This window comes from Sebastes fasciatus, chromosome 23 (genome assembly GCF_043250625.1).
Source record: "Sebastes fasciatus isolate fSebFas1 chromosome 23, fSebFas1.pri, whole genome shotgun sequence".
NCBI lineage: Eukaryota > Metazoa > Chordata > Actinopteri > Perciformes > Sebastidae > Sebastes > Sebastes fasciatus.
In genome coordinates this window covers 23,031,008-23,052,933 of record NC_133817.1, presented here as the reverse complement: position 1 = coordinate 23,052,933, position 21,926 = coordinate 23,031,008, and the positions used below count along the sequence as shown (strand labels likewise).

At 41.8% G+C, this 21,926-nt stretch overlaps 1 protein-coding gene across 1 annotated transcript in view; it reads right to left on the bottom strand.

Moving 5' to 3' along the window:
• tafa5a (TAFA chemokine like family member 5a) overlaps window positions 1–21,542 on the bottom strand; it is a 194,645-nt gene extending 173,103 nt beyond the window's left edge. The window contains exon 1 of the mRNA XM_074625673.1: window positions 20,760–21,542. Within this exon, the coding sequence (XP_074481774.1) occupies window positions 20,760–20,871 (112 nt within the window). The 5' untranslated portion in view covers window positions 20,872–21,542. The remainder of the gene's footprint in view (window positions 1–20,759) is intronic.
• Between the last annotated feature and the right edge of the window lie 384 nt (window positions 21,543–21,926).

The following is a 21,926-nucleotide window of genomic DNA, read 5'->3' as shown; positions in this document are numbered from 1 at the left end:
CGGGATTAAGAGGCGGTGGCTTGCAGTGCGGGGAGAGAGTGAATGGTACTGCTACTGTAGTTGCACACACACACACACACACAGACACATGGACATACTAGTAATATGTGTATGCTTGTGTATTGAGATTCTGACTGTGTATGATCCAACAAAACATGTCCCTCCCCTCCTGCAGCCTCTGAATGCGAAGACGTACTTCGACATCGCCCAAGGATTTGTTAATTAGCTTGCTAACATCTGTCCTCGCGATGCGGGATGGGATTAGAATACAAAAAAATAACACCCATCGTCTAATCAAGGCCTTTCCGCGACAGCACCCATAACAACAGATGTCAACCCCCCCCCCCCCCCCCCCCCCCCCTACATAAAAAAGGCTCATTTTTTTATGCGATCCTTCTTTAATTGATGTTAGCATGTTGTTGAATAATGCATGCCCTGCTTCAGGACAGTATACAGCAATCATGTGTGTGTGTGTGTGTGTGTGTGTGTGTGTGTGAATGGGGGTAGTGTCTAGTTTGATGTTAAACTCATATCCTGCTTGTAATGTCCTCCACGGGCCAAAGGGAATTGATGAAATGATAACTTGTGCTCTTACGGAATGATCATAGCTGTGATTAAGTTGTACGGGACGGACCCTACAGGAGATGAGATGAAGATGAAAATGGGGCAAAATGGCGAAGAGTCCTCTCTATTCATTTCTCCACTGGAAGCGTCAGGTGCACGTGGGGCTCGACGTGGCCTCCCCAGACGTTGACAAATGAAGTAATTACATTTATGTGAGTGTGTAGGATTGATTCATCAACCGACGCTCGCTACCAAGAGCTTCAGATTTAATTGGGGGAGCTAGTGACACATGCATCTTCCTGTGATAACACATCATTTTTTATCAAAATGAAATCACCCCCCCAATATTATGTACGGGATTCGATACTGCCCCGTGCCGATGATGCACAATTTGGTTTATTTTAGACTCTATCTATAGCAATTATTCATAATTTGAGAGTTACAAGAAATATGTTTGTTAATTAGTGTGCGAGACATGACACAAAATCTGTAGAAATACCTCATCATTGATATTTCAGTTGTTAATACAAAATGTGCACACTGGTAAAGCATTATGAGATGTTCTGGGGTGCAAATGTTCAGTATTTGAAGGACCAATTCACCCACATTATGAAAAAGCATCATATTTTCTCACTAGTGCAACCCAGTCTCCTAATATACTACTTACTTATAGGATCAATTTTGTCCCCGGATTACATTTTTTAATTGATATTATAAAGTAAACTTTTGTTATGAACATGTCTGCAATGTCCCAAAGTATGCATATTGAACATATCTGCAAAACTATCACTGACAGTAAATTTGACTTGTTTTCTCTACCATATGGGATTGTGGACACTAAAGCATTATTCAAATTTTCATGGCTGCATCGAGTAGTTTAATTTCTAATAATACATCATAATTCATATATTTTGTATGCAAAATCCTAATTTATGAAGTAATTTGTAACTACAGCTGTCTGGTAAATGTAGTGGAGTCAAAAGTATAATATTTTGCTCGGAAATGTAGTGGAGTACACATATTAAAGCTGAGGTAGCCAGTCTTTTTTTGGCATCATTGGGCAAAAATTCCATAATAACCTTTTAGCATATTGTAATTCAAGTGTTCTGAGAGAAAATTAGTCTTCTGCTCCTCCTCATGGCTCTGTTTTCAGGCTTTAGAAAATCTAGCCCTTGACGGGAGACTTTGACCAATCACAGGTCATTTGCTATTGGCTGTTCTACAAACACAGATGCGCGTGCACGTCCCTTCAGATGGTGAAAGGCTGATTCAACGGCGTAATATACAGCAGGAAAAGTTGCTATTCCAGCATTGGCAACAACTGCCTGCACTGCAAAGCAACCCAAAAAAGGGAGAAGGACTTATCGAAAAGGGAGTCTGACAATATCGGCGAAGCGTTTCAGAGATGTAAAGTAAATGCAAGCAAAGCTACGCCTCTGCAATTTTGGACTGAAAGCGGCTACCGGATGGCAGTAAAACGTCCGCCTAAAAAGTGCCTTACAAAAGTAAAACAAAATTATTTCTATTCTATTGTCATATTTTACTGAAATGGCCTGTGTAGATCAATAAAATATTAGAAATATAATAAGTCTTTTCAGTTCAAAATGGCGGCAGCCGCTGTTGTCCAAAAAACGCCGGAGTTTCGTCTCTTTGCTTCTATACACCAAAGGCTCACAGCAGCGGCTAGGCCACGGCAGCTAACTAAATTCTGGCGTCTTTTTTCCTGTTCCAGAAACCTGCCTACCCTGGGGTACCACTTGAATTACAATATTCTGAAAGGCTACTATGACATTTTTGCAAAATGACGACAAAAATATACTGCCTACCCCAGCTTTAAGTCAAATGAAATGAAAAGTATCTCAAATTTGTACTTCAGTACACTTAAAGGGAAAGATCATGGCCTTGGTTAAAAATGAGTGATGCACCGATACCGATACCAGATCCGATATCGGGCCGATACTGAATCAAATAGCTGGATCGGGTATCGGTGACAATGGGGTCGATCTATTAAATTGAATCCTATGTTTATATACTATATACATTATATATTGGAATTATAATTAAGTTTTGACCAATTTGTTGCCGCATTAAAAAGGTTTACACCTTAATTGTAATTCCTGTTAATTTTGAAGATTTTTTACCAAGTTTCTGGTGTACCATTTATTATTTTAATAATAAATAACCGTTCACAAAATTTATATCTATGTATTTATTTGTTATTTTTTTTTTTACAAAGTTAGGAAAGCAATGTTTAAGTCAAGCCCGATGTTACCTTACACATAAAAGAATGATCCCAGTCACTTCCACACAGTGAGGCATACAGTTCATTAATTAAACACTGGTATCGGATCGGTACTCGGTAGCAGCCGATATCCAAAGCTCAGGTATCGTTATCGGGACTGAAAAAGTCGGAGCGGTGCATCCCTATTAAAAATTTTAAAATGTATGCTGACTCGAAGCGCGAGACATGATGTGTTTAACCCAAACCGTGAACGTTCTCTAAACTTTACCAAAGTTTTTTAGAAGCCTAAACCTAACCCACACATAGGATTCGCTCCATTCTGAGTTCTGGCTCCAGGAGGGGGCCCGGTTTCCGGGAAAGGTGTTGCAGCTCCTTTTTGGCTGATCTGGTCTTTCAATTGCTCTTACTGTGGTCCCTCACCTGCAAGGTTGAGCTATTGCCCCCCTGACAGTACTGCACAAATCCATTATGATAACATTCAATTCTCAGAGGGAGGATGAAATTATAAAAGTTAAAATAATTTTTCACAAACGGCGCCAAGCTCCTACAATCAGCCGCTACTGCCATTTAAATATATTCCAAAATGATATCATGCATGGAAAGAAACCGGGCAGAAAATGTGGGGAAAAAGCATGAAATCAAAAGAAACCATGTTTTCCTAACATTGGTCTGGTGTAAATGCAGGCCTCCACATGAAATATGGGGTTTACCAGCTATAATGTGAGTGTTATATAGCACAAAGGGCAATATCCAACAGTATTATTCATAACAGAGTGCATTTGCATGAATTTCACTGATTGTGTCACATGCACATAACATATATTGTTGCCTATAGGGTCCCTGCTGAGGAGTCGTAATGAGCTCTTCAACCCTGGAGAGGCAGACATAACTCGCATGTTCTGCTGTCACTGTGACAATGGAGGGGTTTATCACTACCAAAGGCTCGGGGGGGGGAGAGTGTGAGAGCGGGAAGCGCCGGGGAGATTTCAGGGGAAGGGAGGAAATACTGTACACAAAGAGAAACTGAGATAGCATGAGAGCACGAGAGTAATAATAAAAAAAATGGCCTTCAAATCTGCCATGTATGCCTAACCGAAGCATGTTTCAGCATGTAGAGGAGGATCTGCTGGAATTACACTGCTGCAGCTCGCTGAGCAACTCTCAGGCAACATTTGTATCCCCTGCAGCAACCCTACGTCCCACCCCTCTGCTTCTCACACTCTTCTTCTGGGTTTCTGTCTTGCTTTCTCTGCTTCTATTCCTGCATGTTGTTATTCTCTCCCTCAGACTGTGTCAGAAGGGTAAAGAGAAAAACAACAGACAGGGATCATCTTCACCCCCTTTCACACAACAGACCCCCGACTAACAACCAGTTATAGAGCCGAGGAGTGTGTGTTATGTTGCCTCAGTAGGGCTGCAGGGATGACGTATTCTTGTAGGCCAACCAGGAAGATAGCATCGCCCTGGTTCCCTCGACAAAAAGCCAATATTGGATTTTGGATTATTGCAGAAAATCAGCCCTGTGGCAAATACACGTTAATGATACTTGCACGTTTTTCTCAGCAAGATAATCTCCACAAATAAACATCACTTTTATGATTTCTGAAGAGCGAACACAACCGGCAGAAGTAAAAAGCTAACGTTAGGCTATAACCAAACTACACCGCGGTCACATGAACGCTAGTATAAACAACGAAGCTGTAAAGGAGGACGAGTCGGTGTGATGACGTCTTGTAGTCTCATTTAGCCACTTGTTAGAAACCAACTTTTTTAAGACACATAAAGGCTTCAAAATTCACATATCTACAGACATATTTTATATCTTAGAATAAAACGTTAAAATCTCCGTAGTTTGTGTTAACCACAGACCTTATTCCAGGCATCCAACAAAAAACTAATTAAAAAAACCTACTGACTTCCAGACGAGGGAACTGGAAGTGCTAAAATGCTGACTCATTCCTGGGTTTTAGGACTCATTCCTGCAGCTCTCTAAAAACCTTTAAATATATCAAACATTCAAGAGCTTGAATGTGCTTCACTGTCCTTAAAATATTAAGTTCAAATCATGGAGAGGTTCTACTTTTCGTACTATGACAATAATGTTGATTCTACTTGGGATTAATTTTCCAGTAAAAACTGGCATGCTATCAGTTAAAGTGGTGGACTGACAGCTGGTTAGACTGTCAACAGTTATAGACTGTTATATTAAATGGGCATTATCAGTGGTTATAAACCTCATACAGTATATGAGGGTCAGAAGGAGCCTGTTACACTGAGTAGTAGGTTTTATCATCTATGCACATTGGTGATCACCGAAAGAAGGAATAAGAGAAGACGACAGCGACCTCTAGAGACTGTAGTAATTATGACAGGAGCAAAAACAGAAGTCAGGCGCTGTAGTATAGATGGCAAAAAACACAGGGCTTTCACCCCGGAGACTGGGGTTCACATCCTGTGTGAAACCAACAACCAGTAGTTGTCTTTGTGTTCACAATGTTAAGTTTCACTTTCACTTTACAAACAGTTATTTTAAGTCAAAACATGATGTTTTTCCTGAAACCTAAACTAGGTGGTTTTGTTGCCTGAACCTAAAGAAGGTGTTTTGTTTGCATTAAAAATGTAACGTTTCTTGCAGTTTTACGTGTTAGAACCAAGCCCCCAGGAAGAGCGCCGGTCGTCGATCCGAACTTTCGTAGTGGTCAAACTGCAACTTCCGTGTCCGTCACGTGATGCATTGGGCCCAAAAATACTTTTTCCCATAGACTTACATTGGGAAAGAGACGTCTGTAACTCAGCGGATAATCTCTTTTGGAGGTGAATCAACTTCCCAGTATGAACACTCTAACAGTCCTTATTTAAAAAAATGAAGTTTTTAAAGTTGTAAAACGCACTAATAGCTGAATCCAGAATTATTTCCCTTCCTCCGTTCATCTGAATGAGACCCAGACTGAGGCTGGAGCGCAAGCCGTGACGACGGCGTGACATTGGGACCCACTGACCAAGTCATGTCCACCAATCATCTCGTACTCCGCTAAGATCCGGGTACATTTCCAGACGGAAGTCGAGCCATTTAGGCTTCATGCACCAATGAGCAACTCTCATAGGAATGACCGGGGCCCCGCCTCCAACGCTGCATCCAGTTCTCCTTAAAGCCTGGAGCACACAGCGCGCTTCATGCTCGCGTGACGGCAACGTCGCGTGTTGTTTTTTATTTCGGCGTCCATGTTAACAGGTTAGAGTGGACACACTGCCCGCATGAGACGCACGTCAGACGCGCGTCAGACGCACGTCAGACGCGCGTCTATTTTATAGAATAGAAGGCTTGCCTATTTTTCACGCTAGCCGCTTACCTCTCGGCTGCGTCTCCCAGCAGCAACAGACAGTGAAGGTGATCTATTGACAGTATATGAACATCCTACCAGCAAGATTACTACAGTTTCCATGTCTAGACATCTGTAGAATATGTCACTGACCATCAATATTTTACACTTCCTATCTAGATTTCAAAATAAAAGTCCTCTAGCGTTTTTAGTGCACAGAATCATTCATTCATTAACACAATGCTTTTATTCTGAAATACTCTAAATAAAGCAGTTGTCTGCTTGCAGGTTTCCATCAAGTTAATATAGTACAGGCTTTTAATTATGTAAACACTGTAGTAGTCATAGCAGAAACCCTACATATGCTATAAATATAATAGACTGGGTTAATAGGTTATAAGAACATCAGGTGATAGTTGGCAGTATTTTTCCGATGCTCTCTCTCTCTCTCTCTCTCTCTCTCTCTCTCTCTCTCTCTCTCTCTCTCTCTCTCTCTCTCTCTCTCAACAAACACCACGTAACTTTATTGTTCTTTCTTTTAGAGGTGTTATTTAATTTTTTTAAAGATATTTAATAATAATTTTCGTTTTCTAAAGGTTAACAAATAACGAAACTGTTTATTTTGCTTTGTTTTATAATAATAAAAAAAAACCACTTTACTTATATTTATCATTCTGAAATACTTCAGGTGTTTTTCTCCATCAAGGCGCAGTTCAGCAACAAGGTGGTGAAAAGCTCCAAGTTGCCTGAGATGTCGGAACATCAGCATTTATAATGTAAATTGCTGTCCCGCCCCAGATGTAAATTAAGTCGTTTTCGATAAAAGCCGCAACCTGGAATGCTGTAGAACAGGAACCCGAAACCCCCTGGAAATGTTGTTTAAAACTGTGCCAGTCAAAGTGAAGAGGGATTGCTGTAGGCTCTCTCTTACTACTAATGTATTTATTTATTTTTTTGTATTAATATATAGCCCACAGAAATCCCTCTTCACTGTCAATGAAGAGGGATTTATATATATATATATATATATATATATATAGCCCATAGAAATCCCTCTTCACTGTCAATGAAGAGGGATTTATATATATACATATATATACATATATATATGTATATATATGTATATATATAGCCCATAGAAATCCCTCCTCACTGTCAGTGAAGAGGGATTTATATATATATAAATCCCTCTTCACTGACAGAAAAGAGGGATTTATATGGGCTATATATTAATATTTATGTATGAATTTATTTGCTTGTTTTTAATAATATTTACAAATTACCACACAGTTCTTACCCTTTTTTGTCTTAAATAAATATAAATCACATTTATTATGAAGTTAAATGGCCATTAAAAGGCAAACTCTATGTAGAAAGAAAGGGCTGTCAGCAACAGCAAAAACACAGCTGACAGGTAGCTCCGAGACGCTCCCGAGACGTGGGTAACTCGCGTCTAGTGTGAACACCATAGGTGGGCATGACGCGGCCACGACGTGACGCTGCCGTCAGGCGAGCCTGAAGCGCGCTGTGTGGCCCCAGCGTAATACATCCATGGTTAGAACGTTTTGCTTTTAAGTTTCGCTTTAACTTTTACAACGTACTAGGCGTAGCAGGCCCCTACTGATGTCTGGGCTTATAACGCCAAATGATAATGCACATTTAAAGACCTGATAACAGTCGAATCAGGTGCAGCGACTGATCTTGCCATCCCTAGCCATGCTGCCTGTCTTCTAGAAAACCCCAAATGTATGTAGGTGGCAACATAACAGCAGTAATAAATACAAAAAATTATGGCCATCGATCGATTCAAATATTTAGTCACGATTAATCGCAAATCAATCGCACATTTTTTATCTGTTCAAAATGTACCTTAAAGGGAGATTTGTCAAGTATTTAATCCTCTTATCAACATGGGAGTGGACAAATATGCTGCTTTAAGCTTTATGGCAAACTGCAGCCCAACAGGCAACAACAGCTGTCAGTGTGTCAGTGTGCTGACTTGACTATGACTTGCCCCAAACTGCATGTGATTATCATAAAGTGGGCATGTCTGTAAAGGGGAGACTCGTGAGTACCCATAGAACCCATTTACATTCACTGATCTGGAGGTCAGAGGTCAAGGGACCCCTTTGAATATGGCCATGCCAGTTTTTCCTCGCCAAAATGTAGCGTAATTTTGGAGCGTTATTTATATGATAGCTGTATCTTCCCTCTGGCTTTAAAACTGAGCCACTACAACCTAAATATCACAAGTTGCTTTAATGCGTTAAGAACTTAGTTGTGTTGAAACAAATTTGCGTTAACGTGTTATTATCGCATTAACTTTAACAGCGCTACAAAAAGATACGATTAAAGTATTTAAATCATCCGCAAAACAATGAACATGAACACACGCTAGTCAAGATGGCGCCGCTCTAGTGGCAGCTTGTTACAGCAGCTCTCGCTCATTGTTAAGCTTTTTCTCTTTTAGTTTTGTTGCTTGTTTTTTGCACTATCCCCTTTGCTGCTGTACACTGCAAATCCCCCCCACTGTGGGACTAATAAAGGAATATCTCATCTTACTACAAAACTACAGCAGTGAGTCAAACTCCTGGCTGCCTGGAACAGGCCAGCAAGCACTGAGCTACTGTCTGATACCGGTACATGAAAGAGTCTGGCAAGCCCCAAATCCCCCAAGCTGTATCTTCTTTATTCTTTGTCACTCTCTGCCTGGCATACAGGCAGCAGTTTTGCGGGAAGTGTCAAGGACAGTGAGTATGTACAGGAACTTGTATCACCGGCAGCCCAGTCAAGTCAGGTCAAGAAGAGTATACAGGTTTGTAGCGCTGCTGCCTGGACTGCTTAAAGCGAGCTAAACTTTGTCACACTGTACTGGAGTGAGATTGTTGCACTGTTTAAAGGTCCCATATTGTAAAAAGTGAGATTTTCATGTTTTTTATATTATAAAGCAGGTTTAAGTGCTGTATAAATACTGTTAAACTATCAAAACGCTCAATCTACGGAGAAATACACACAGAAATTCAGAAATTGTGCGTTTGAAACAAGCAGCTAGGATTTCTGTGCATTTGTGATGTCACAAATATACAATATTTAGACCGTTACTCGGTTTTAAACATAAACATTCTAAATGTGTCCCAGTTTATTTCCTGTTGCAGTGTATGTGAATAACATCAGCTGACATGAAGTAAACATGGACCCAAACTGTTGCCTAGCAACGCAATTCAGTTGAAATGCACTAAAACAGAGCGTTTCAGACAGAGGGTAAATACAGGTATATTCAGGCAGACAGTACGAGGAAAATAAAGTTTTTTTTTTAACATTACAGCATGTAAACATGTTCTAGTAGAAACACAAAATACAAGTATGAACCTGAAAATTAGTATGATATGGGACCTTTAAGGTTGCTTCCATCTCGAGCGCTGGCAGTTAGTTTGGTAATACATAAAACCAGAGTGGGCGGGAGGAGGCAAGAGCTTTTGTCAACTTGAACTTGAAAAAACAAAAGTCAAAATGATTTGTTCATTTTTTGCCAGCGGTAGAACCAGTGGTGTCTGATGACTGGTGGGACTACAGGCACTGAGGATGTCTAGACTGTGGTCCCTTTCAAAATATTCCCATTGCCACGAACTAAAACCTTAAATTCGTACAGTAAGTCTGCTGCATTTACTCCCATCAACACAGTTTAAATTTAGAAAAGTAAACACACTCCATCTATCAAGCTGAGATAGGATCTTGTAGCGAGACTGTGTTAAAGCTCTAGAAGAAGCTAAAACTGTAACATTTCAGCTCAGCTACTTATTTCATGTGACTGCCTTGTCTCCTTCCAGGCAGCAGCTTCCTCCAGTGTTTTCTGTCATATAGCGGTTCGCTTTTCTGCCGCTGTAGTGCGAGATCAGGCTTATCCAGTTCAAGGATTTTTAATCTTAACTTCTCCTCCAACATCCTCATTGCCAAAGAAACTTGCACAAGCGACTTTACTGAGTTTTTAAGCTTTGATGCCACGCTAAACTTGTTGCTAATTATAAACCACCCTGCCGTTTCCGCGTGAACTTTTCCACTTATGATGCATCACCATCTGTTGGATTAGATAGTTGAGTTCTTAATGACTAACGTAAGGCAAAATAATATAACATATGCATCAAAAGGTTTGGTATGGTAAAACACTTGGTGGCCTTCTAAAGAGATGAGTATTTCATACCATAACTATACTAACATATATGTATACTATAAGAACATATAAATTATATTATTCCCCAATTGTTCCGCTAATTGTATCCCAGCAGGTACTTCTACAGTTACCAGGGAGTACATAGACAGATTGTGGAGTAGAAACTGCAATAAACAAATACACATGTTGAGTCAGTTGTAACACTGGAACACTACATAGTTAGACATAGGTCTAAACAGTTAGCTAAAAGTCATGAATAAATAGTTGAAATAGTTAGCTAACCGTAATAAGCAGTTGAAATAGTTAGCTCATTGAAAAAGATTAAAGTTTATGGATAAATGGCTAAAATTGTTAGCTAAAAGTCATGAATAAGCAGTTGAAATAGTTAGCTAATAGTAATGAATAAACAATTAAAATAGTTAGTTAAAAGTCATGAATAAGCAGTTGAAATAGTTAGCTAATAGTAATGAATAAACAATTAAAATAGTTAGCTAAAAGTCATGAATAAATAGTTGAAATAGTTAGCTAACCGTAATAAGCAGTTGAAATAGTTAGCTTATTGAAAAAGATTAAAGTTTATGGATAAATGGCTAAAATTGTTAGCTAAAAGTCATGAATAAGCAGTTGAAATAGTTAGCTAATAGTAATGAATAAACAATTAAAATAGTTAGTTAAAAGTCATGAATAAGCAGTTGAAATAGTTAGCTAAAAGTAATGGATAAACAATTGAAATAGTTCAAAGTTATGTATAATTTGTTAAATAGTTAGCTGAAACTAAACAGTATAAATAGTTAGCTAAAATTAGCCTGATGGATAAACAATTGAAATAGTTAGCTAGTTGTAATAAGCAGATGAAGTAGTTAGATACAAGTTAACAGTTTAAACAGTTATCTAAAAGTATAAACAATTGAAATAGTTCAGTGAAAAAGATAAAAGATTATGGAGAAAATGTAATTATACTAAAAATATTGTATCAATATCCACTTTAATAGTGTTAAATGGCATCCAGTTTAATATCAGATCACGACATGTGTCGATAAAGGGGTACTTGAGCCCATCTGACAGGGATGTGGTGGTTCGTCAGACAGATGTTGGGCACCACTGATGCAGGTCATAACATGTACAACAATAAGGAAAATGGAATGTGTTGTGTTGGCCAAATAGTAATAAATATAATACAATAAATGTGTGCTATGACCCACAGAGGATCCATCGTCATGGGTGAATGTTAGGTAAATGGTGGTTTTACAGTCATACATACATACATATCAATTATTTAACGGCATTGTATTATTTATTTATGTATTCAGAGCTACATTCGACTCATCCGATTAGTGACATTTGTCGCTTCTGAGACTTCGTATGTGCCTCTAGAAATATTGAGGTTACTGCTTGTAGTCACAGTGGTTGTTTTTCCATTAAAACAGGAAACCTTCCTTCTCCTCTGGGCTATACAGGGTCTCAAATCAAATCTTTACAGTATATCCCTTTTGCTCTCTACAACAGCAGCCACAAATCAGTTCATCGTTTCTGCATCCCAAAATGGTTGTTGGAGCAGCACCAAGCAATAGTGCAAGATAAATGAGGGCAAGCGCATTGTAATTTCCATATCAATCACGGATAGTGTCAGCAGCTTAACTTGGGGAGAAAGAGAGAGGGAAGGGAAAGAGAGGAAGAACGAGAGGCGGGGAGAGAAAGAAAATAGATGCTTTTGTTATTATGAACATTCTACTCCAGCTATTATTTAATGAAGCACATTTCATATCGCGAGCCAGGTAATGCACCTTATGGCAGCGAGCCAGAAGCATACTGACTGACTGACCAGGTGACTGACTGAACAATCCTTGAAACCGTTTCAGAATGTCAACCGTCTCTGACATCCGGGGTGCAAGCAGAGTGCAGCTGTCATTTAGGCCATAAATGTCCGGCGGATTTATCTTCCAGCGACATTAACATTGAATCGTGGCTGTCAGCATGTATGTCAACTGGGCCTCGATGTGGAGGAGGTGCTGCTGACAAGCCGGCAGGAAGGGAGGATGAAAAGGAGGCGGGAAAGGATGGAGAGAAGGAGAATGAGGGGAGGCCCTCAAGGCCCCATAACAAGTTCTCGAGAGTTGGTCCGGCGAAACTTTGCGCCGGCATTATCTCGTTAAGTGCTGGAGTCACTGAAGGACACCAGACAATTGATAGAACGGAGTTGACTTCAGCACAATTTCCTCCTTGTGGCGACATGTATCAACCAGGCCATTGGTCCCTATATTCTGCAGCTTAACTACCTCTCAGGCCTCCCACTGTGACAAATGGCTTCTGTCTCTTCTAATGTAATATTTGTTTCTACTTCTGAGAGCCTCTCGGCTACTCCGCGGCGAGTCTGTCTGCCGACTGCTTCATTGTGTTAGCCGACTTTATTCCCCAACCGGCTGTCAATTGGTGGACCGTCTGAGTGTTCTCGTCTGTCTGTCTTTTTGTCTCATTGCCTGGGCTGTCCTTTTTTTCCCTCTCAAGCTCTTTCTACTGTTCCCTCGTCAACCCCTCGCTCTGTCTCGCACTCACCATTCCTCTGCCTCCCTTGTGCTCTCTGTCTGTCTCTCTTCCATCTCTCATTCTCATTGCCTCTCTTCCATCCACCTCCTTTTCTCTCTCTCTCTCTCTCTCCACTTTACCGCCATGCCTTTGCTCCAGATGCTAGCTGTCTCAGCTCCGTGGGCCGCGTCTCAGTGATGGGCCCCTCCAGGAATTCAAAGCACCATTCTGGCATTTTCTTCCAAGCAATTGCTTTTTGCAGTAATAAAGGGGGAGTAGCTTTAGCATCTCTCTCTGAATGGACTTACTGGCCCCGGGCAAAACACGCACAAGTGCACATCCGTGAATCCTCTCGAGGCGGGAGCACACCGCAAGTCTCTGTCCGGAATCCGACCTAATTGAGCCGTCTCACATAATTCACAGGATTCGTCCTCAACAACGTACCATTAATCACGCTTTGCTTTGTCAAAAGGCTCCGACTGAGGCTCCTGAATCTTAAATTCTGTGTCCGTACTTTCATTTTAATAAGAAAATCCTGTTACACACAAACAATGTCTGTTCTTTGACTGCGACCTGTTGAGCCCCGCAGTCATACACCGCTAACAATACGATATGTAAATATTACACATGCCGTTTTAATGGTAATTAAAGTCACATTGGCACCAAATTAATTCACGATGGGACACGGAGCATTTAAGGTGCAATTAGCCATGGAGGCGGCTACGGCGATACTTTGCCTAACTGCAAACTCCAAACACTTCACAATTTGTTCTCACATTAAGTAAATGTCACAGCATATTAGCATGCTATTATGGCATCCATGTTTTTTTAGGGGTTTTTTCCACAGTAGGGTCTGGTTACCAAAGAGCAGGTGGAAATGACTTAAAACCCAGAGAGAGAGAACAACAACTGAGGAGAGGATGAAGGGATGAGGGAAAATAGAATCAGTGAGACAGAGAAGCGGCTTTAATGCAACTTTTACTGCATCTCAGTGTAAACAAGTGCACCAACTGTTGTAGCTGTTAACTGTTGTGAGACAGTGGAGCAGCTGGGGAGGAACAGGCTGTGCGCTGTTTCGCTACAGATGAAGCTATGATAACAAAACTGCAAAACACAGGCGTGATGCTGACTTGTAGGATTTACTGTGGCTACAGCAGGGAAGCCGGCTGTACTTGCCACTGTCTCTTTGCCAGGGCTGTCTGTGTATGGACCGTGTGCACATATTATACATTGCCACAATGAATGTCATTAGATCCTTCTTTTATTAAGCTGTTATTCCTCATGTGTTTACCCACAATCAATAACTTTACCAAGAGGCAGGCACACACACATACAAAGTGTTCATATTGAAATGAGAAGCACTGAGGCTGTAATTGATTGCATACCTGCATTTATTCTTGTGTGTATTAGGCTTGTCAAACAAAAGGCCAGCATTCATTGATTCCGTGAGAGAACAAAGCACCGCTCTCTGCAATGTCATTTCAAAATAATTCAGTTTGACCTCTATGTTGTTCTTTTCCGTTTTTTAAAGAATGTAGAGACGCTGCTTATTTTCAACATGACTGTGGTCCAGTATAGGACAAGACTGAGTGTCTTTAAAGGTGCTAAATGCCAGATTGGGAGAATTTCTATTGCCTCCACACAGCTCTCAACATGGCAACAGCTGAGCTAATGGTGCTAACAGCGCTAACAAAGGCAACACTGCTGACAGAGTTAACTGTATCAACCTAGGGGGAACCAGAGGGTGGGTGCTGCGCTAACACAACGGCGCCGTCGGTCAGGACGACGTTATCAGCTGTGACTGTGAGCTAGCCAGTGGGGCACGCTCACACGCACGAAAAGGCATGCGCGGTGAGCCCGGCTATGTCAACAAAGCACGGAGAAGCTTGGATTACAAAACACACAGAAGGAGATACTGTATATATCTATATATTTACATAGCAAATAGTTGCTATATTAATTCTCTGGATATCGTATAGAGCACCTTTAAGGCTGTGCTTTCAGCTGAATGCTAACTGCAGCATGCTAACATGCAGATTCATCATCTTAGTTTAGCCTGTTAGCGTGCTACTATTAGCCAATTAGTAGAGGTGTTCAGAACATGTACGAACAAATCTTTAAACTTAATTTACGCATTTACGCATTTTCAGCAGTTGAGCCCCCCCAGAATATGTGAGAAAGACTGCTTATGGCGGGCGGGAAGGGAGGTGGAAGGGTCCAACACACACAGGACTTTCAACCAGGAGACCGAGGTCGGTGTTTTGTTAGTGACGTTTGTGACTTGTTTTCCGTTCTTATGTTAAGTTGTTTGTGTACGTATTTACTTAGTTTATATACTTATCTTGTTTTTCCCAAACCTAACTAAGTGGTTTTGAAACCTAAACCCACGTGAGGGGTTTTGTTGCCCCCTGGTGGTAAACGCGTGTAATATTCATGTCTCGGCGAGGCAAAACATGACATCGATGCGCTATCCTCTGGTGGACAGGCAGGCCCTTTACACGCTTTGTCGTAATACCAGGTTGAACCTTACGTACAGTGCTTGTATAGGCTAGTTTTGTACTTACTGACGTCCATACTGAAGTACATTAGAATGGTGATGCTACCGCTTGTCTTAAAAAGAGTAAACAAACTATAGTAGAGTGACTGTGAATCATTGAACTGAACTGAACAAAGTTAAGCCGATTACCATCAAACACAAAGCACAGCTAAGGCTGAATGTCATATTTATTTCAGGTATTTGGTCTTCAGATTTTGAAGCGATGATGGTGCTAGATGAAAAGTGAAAGGATCGCCAAAGTCGGCAAAATTCATCATTGAGATATGCAGGAATGTTTCCACCAAATTCCATGGTGATCCATCCAAACACTGTTGAGAAATGTTACTAAAAAACAAAATGTCAACTGAAAAAGATCCCATTGCTGCTTAATATTTCATCCCGCGACTCGCAAAAATCGTAATATTCCTTCCTGGCCTTACCGAACTTGACGCTTTCCATATGCGGCATGCTCATTACGCAATAACAGCAACCCCCCCTCCCCTCCTCCTCAAGTGACGCTCATCATGGTGTTTAAATTTGGCAAAGCCATCTTCCTAAGAAGCTGCTCAAATATGAATGCGGTCTCTGGCCCCATTTCCGGGGGTCCGTAGTGTGGCTTTTTTCGCTTTCTTGGTGCTCAACAAGTTGACTCCCTTTATGAATTTACGTCCCCGGGCCATCGCCAGCCCTTTCTGCCGCTTCCTGACAGCGGCTCCTCTCTCCGTCTCCCTCCCTGCAGAGGAATATGCTCGAGGCTATGCTGAAAATAAGATAAGATATTCAAATATGTCCGTGCGTTCACCTACAAGTTCTTGTGTTTTTCGAGGTCAGCCGAGTCCCCCTTTTTTCTCGGCTGGTGAATCAGACATCTCAGATTGTGTGTGTGTGTGTGTGTGTGTGTGAGCGGATACGAGCCTAGTATCACTACGTTACTGTACTATATGTGTGTGTTTTGAGCTCTTTGGGCGACGAGGTGAGATGCCCGGGCGCGTCAAACCATCTTTTCTCCGTGGATAGCCGCGAGCTGCGATTCAGTCAACAGTCAGCAATCCATCGATTGAGCCGCAGAACAACAGCGAGTCATAAACAAACAGGCAGGAGGAAACACAGGAGAGCACGCTGAGAGACAGAGCGGGGACGGCTTTACGCAGCAGCAGCGGCGGCGGCGGCGGCAGCGGCGGAGAGCTTTTGTCACTGACAGCAGTGGAATGTGTGCTCCTACATGTGTGTGTGTGTGACCTTATAATCTTACGTATGTGTAAGAAGAAGTAGATGATGGGAGTTTTCTGTATGACCCTCAATAACTTGCTTTGATGCCGTTGTGCTCGTGTGTGTGCATCAGTGTAACCTGCTCTGATGTTCTGTTCATTAACATCTCTAATGTATGTGTTTGCCCTTGAGTGCTTCTATCTGTCTGCGCATGTAGGTGTGTATATGTGCACACATTGAAGGCTCGAATGAATCAGCCACATTTTTGACACTGACGGTTGCTACAAGAAAGGAGTTGCACATGACCTCTCCTCCTTTCTTCTTCTCCATCACCTCCTCCTCCTTTCTCTCTCTCCGTTTGCAGTTGAAACCAGGAGCCCGAGCCATGGCTACATTCCTTAGCTATCCCGAGCTAAGATTAGCATACTGATTAGCAGCTTCATGAATACATAATGGCACCGTCGGCAAACAAATGCACGGCTGAGAGCTTCCAGAGGAGGGAGCTAGTGTACAAAACACAATGATTTCTTTTTCTTTTATAATGTAATCAGAGGGTACTGAAGCATTCTCATGTGATTAGTTTCCAACACGGTATGAGCGCTTAAATTGTTGAGCTGTTGCCATTTATGTTTCTCTCTCTGCACTATGTTTGTCTCCTTCTTCCTTAATCTTTTCTCTTTCCTTTACCCATCTCCTTTCTCTACCTCTTCCTCTCTCTTCTAAAATCTCCTTTTCATGAATCCCTACCTCTCCCCCTACATTCCTCCCTTTCCTTTCCCCAGCCCTCTCCCTTTTCTTATCAAGGCATCGGTGAGGATATCAAGCCACCTCCTGCTCTCACCTCCTTTCAATGCCACTACTTCTATCCCTCCCTCCTTCCCTTCGCCAACTCTCTCTCTCCGTCCTCTTAAATCTCTCCCCCTGAGAAGGGCCGAGAGTGAGGACGGCAGATCGTGTGAAGTTGGATGTTGATTCTAGGTGACAGGCACCATATGAGTCATAGCCATAATCACAGAGCTCCCCTCAATCCCCCCCACCCCACCCCACCTCTTTTGGCTGCACAACACAGCAGCACTGCAAAGCAAAAAACTGCCCTTGGTACAAACAATAGCTATACACCATGCATGTAAATTCATACAATCTGTACAATATTTCTTCTCTCACGCCAACACGTACAGCAGCAGTCATTCAGACTAGTGAAAAGTGCATAAAACACAAATAATGGCCACATGTTCCAGTAGGAGTGTATGGAAGGACTTCAGATTTGCATAAAAGCACATAAATGTATGGGACAGATTGAGAACCTGTACATATGCTGGACCATTTCCCTATCCATACAGTATGTATGCAGCATACAGTAAATACTATATGTTCATATGTACATTTGTACATCCATCTTTATAGCCAACTCAATGGCCAGTTTAGCATCTATGGTTTCCTACATATGCATGTTTTAATAGAATTGAAGAAAACACGTATTGATGGCCAAGAATATTTATGAAAACATTTATAAAAACACTATAAACTGTAATATTATTGCAAATGCAAAAATATTGTGTGACGAAATACAGCAAAATGCAGTAGAAGTGCTCCGATTAATCAATTAGTTGACCGAAGGGAGAAATGACTGATTTTCCTTTATCCTACATGATAGTATACAACACCTTTGGGTTGTAGACTGTCAAACTCAAGAGGTTTGATGACATCACCTTGAGCTGTCGATGTCTGACTGGCATTCCCAGGCACTTTTTCACTGTTTTCTGATGTTTTATAGACCAAATGATTAGTCAATAAAATGATCGGCGGATTAATCAATAATGACAATAATTGTTATTTGGAGAACTAAAATGTAGATTTTACTGTCTGTGTCAATATCCAACATGGGAAAAGGACAAAAATTTAACAACTTTCAAATTTTCAACAAGTCCAAAAATGTTCAAGTCATCAAATTGTAAATATATACAAAAAATCTGGATATTTCTGGCATAATTTCTTGGACTTGGGAATGCTAGTGTTGTAAAAAGAAACAATGTATAAGCAGGTCTAAATGATAAGATAAGATAAGATAAGAGGTCAGCAGTTGAAGAGGACAGGAGATGACGAGAGAGGGGCGGCAAAACAACCAACCTGCTGAGAGCAGAGACCTCAGTCAGAATAACATATAGGAACGTGCAGCGTTCAGCGAGGCTCAGATCTGCACCAGAAAACAGACCCAAAAATGAAAGGATGGGAAAGAAATTGGAAAGAGAGGAAGAGGATGAAAGAACATGTGCGACAAAGAGAAAGAGGAAAACTGAGCATTAAATGGAGGATAACAAAAAAAGAGTAAAATAAGGAGGTATGTAACATAACAAAGGGGAAGTGGACCGGACAGCTGACCGGGACATCGAAGGACACAAGAACAAAGCAGAGGAGAGGGTGATATAAATATAAAAAAAGGACAAAACTGAAAGACAGCCCGCATGAGGAAGGTCAAACAAAATGGAAATGGATGAGAGGGAATCTAAAAGAGAAAGCATGTGAAATATTCTGGGCTGCGAGTTCAGATGCTTGGAGGTTTATCAGCCAGAAAGACCACAAGCTGAGACAAAAGGAACATCTAAAATAGGGAAGAAAGAGGAGCCAAGAGGAGGAACCAGGAGGCTCTCTGGCTTTAGTTTAATATTCAAATAGTGGTAGTAAGAATAAAGAAATGTTGGACTGGACCATTTTTCTACACAGGGAAAACACCTTACAAGAAAAATAGCATTTAAAAGTGACAAACAAAAACAAATCAAAGAATCACTATGTGTTAGATTATGAAGTTCCAGAAGGGGTGAGGTGTTGCCAGGCAGGAGGTAGAGGTCCTTGGGGGGGGGCTCAAAGACTGCTGACTGAAACAAACACCCAAGCGCCATTGATTGGACACCAGCAGAAGATCAATCGACATGGCCGAAGGCACCGTAAAAGAAGAAAAAGACCCCTTTTTGCTCTTAGAAACCGAACCCCCCCATTGATTAACCTGGGGCCTTTATGACTGCAAAACAAACTCAATCTTCTGCGTATTGTAGAAGAAGAAATCAGGAAAGAGAGAGGGCAGTCGCCGGAGCTATAAGGGAGAACTGATGGAATGAATGTGTTCATTTCTCCTCCACACCAGCATGTTGCTGGATGATCATACTAATCATTAGCTCTGCGGCTAATGAAATGAAATAGTTTTTTTTTTTATAATGAGCTTATCATGGCTATTGCACATAGCCTCCCTTTTTTTATTTTTTTTTTCACACATAGCAGACTGGAGCACAGTGTGCCAGCTGGATGTCTCCTCAAAAAGTGAGTCAGAGAAGGGAAGCGAGAGGGAGCGAAGGTGTGAGGGTGCCAGGGAAGGAGGAATGAAAGGGGCCAGAGAAGGAGCTGCAGAGAGAGAGAGAGAGAGAGAGAGAGAGAGAGAGAGAGAGAGAGAGAGAGGGACCATGTGACCATGTGTGTGTGTTTGTGTGCGTGTGTGTGCATAGATTTGCCTAATAAGGTTACCCCTCAGGCAAAAGCTGAATTACGGCCTGGAGGAAGTCTCACTGTTTGTCCAACTAAAAGGAGCTTATTCTTCTTCTTTAGTGTTTTTCTACCGTACTGTGTGTCTCATGTGGATTCTTTCTCTCCTGCAACCATTGAGACAATATGACAGACACATGACTGTCTGACCTCAGTAAGTGAGTCTGACAGCCCTCAGGACACAGATATGTGTGTGTGTGTGTGTGTGTGTGTGTGTGTGTGTGTGTGTGTGTGTGTGCGTGTGTGCGTGTGTGTTGGTGAGAGAAAGAGAGGGAGAATTAAAGGGAGCCACGAGAGACTTAATTAGACCTCTGGGACACTTTGGGTTCAAACTGTCCACAGAAAGTGTTTTCACCAAGACAATGAGACATGTCCCTCTCTCCCATATCTGTCTGTTTAAATGAGTGAGAGCAGAAGGAAAAAGATAGTGTGTGTGTGCGCAGCTGGAAGTGCGTGTTTTCCAATAACTGTGTACTACAAATGACCAATAGGCTAACAGTGATTTACAATAGCAGAGTCAACCCCCCACCCCCACACACCCGCACCATGACACGGTCCCCCGCTGCTCACCAGTTTGCGCCCTAATGCCGGTATGTGTGGTCAAGGAACAATAAATAGCGCTTCGTGCCGTGCCGTGCCGTGCCGTGCCGGCCGGCGGAGACTTACCGCAATAGAGGACCAGCAGCGCCGTCAGAAGCATCACAGCCCAGAAAGTTGAGGACATCCTCGGCCAGCGACCGGCATCCCTGCGCCTCGCCAACCTTGACACCGAAGCCATCGAACCACCGGGCAGCACTTCCTCTCTGGAGAGACAGACGGATACAAAAAGCAACAAGATGGTATAATCTCACAATCCAGCTCGGGTTCTCTCTATGCTCATATCTCCGCGTGTAATCCCACAAAAAGACATGTCCACATGGAGACAGTGATTGAACAGCCGCTGATCGCGCTCCTCTGGTCGGATTGGAGCCGGTGCGCAAAAGAAGAAAAAAAAGGGTCACATCTTCCTCCAGGAATCCAGTTAGGAGATATCTCTCTCTATTGGTGCACAAACACAAGTTGGTAAACGTCCCTTTAGTTGTCCCAAAGTGTGTCAACTTCAATATCGTGTCCGATATTTCAGTAAAAAGGAAGAAGATTGAGTTAATGCTCAAAGTGTTCAATCACTAACACCGCAGCGTCGTTAAATCTCCTTCACCTGTGGTCGGTTCTCTCGGTTCTCTCGGTACTCTCCAGACCCGACGGCAGAGCCCCTAACACCGAGGAATAAACACGGTCCTAATAAATCCTCCTGGATGGATGGATGAAGGAGGGTTTGGTGGTAAAAGTCCTTTGCGCTCTCTGGTTTGGTAACGCAGTGGATGACGATCACAGCATGCTTAGCAGGAGGAGGATGGAGAATGGTGGAGAGGAGAGAGGAGAGAGCGGGAGGAAAAGTGCGCACGAAGCGACTCCAAGGGATTTTTTTTTTTTTCCCAAAGTGAAACATTCAGATAATCGATATTACGTCAGCAATAAGCCAGTTGAGGTCTCGGTTTACAGTGAGATCACAACAGCTCGATGCTGGACACGTCTCACATCATACAAACGCTGTTATTTATTGATCTGATATATTCTACATGCTGCTGTTTGATTGTTTAATCAATACTGACTGAGTGAGATTCAGACATATATTCCTCAATTAGAGACACATGATTCGTGTGAATTGTGATTTTATTTCTTCTGTAGCAGATATAGAACACTGATGTGGCTGAAGCTGCATGTTGGTCACGTCTTTATTACTAAAACCTTCACAATAAAATAATATTGCTGAAAGATTAAAACTGCTCTGTT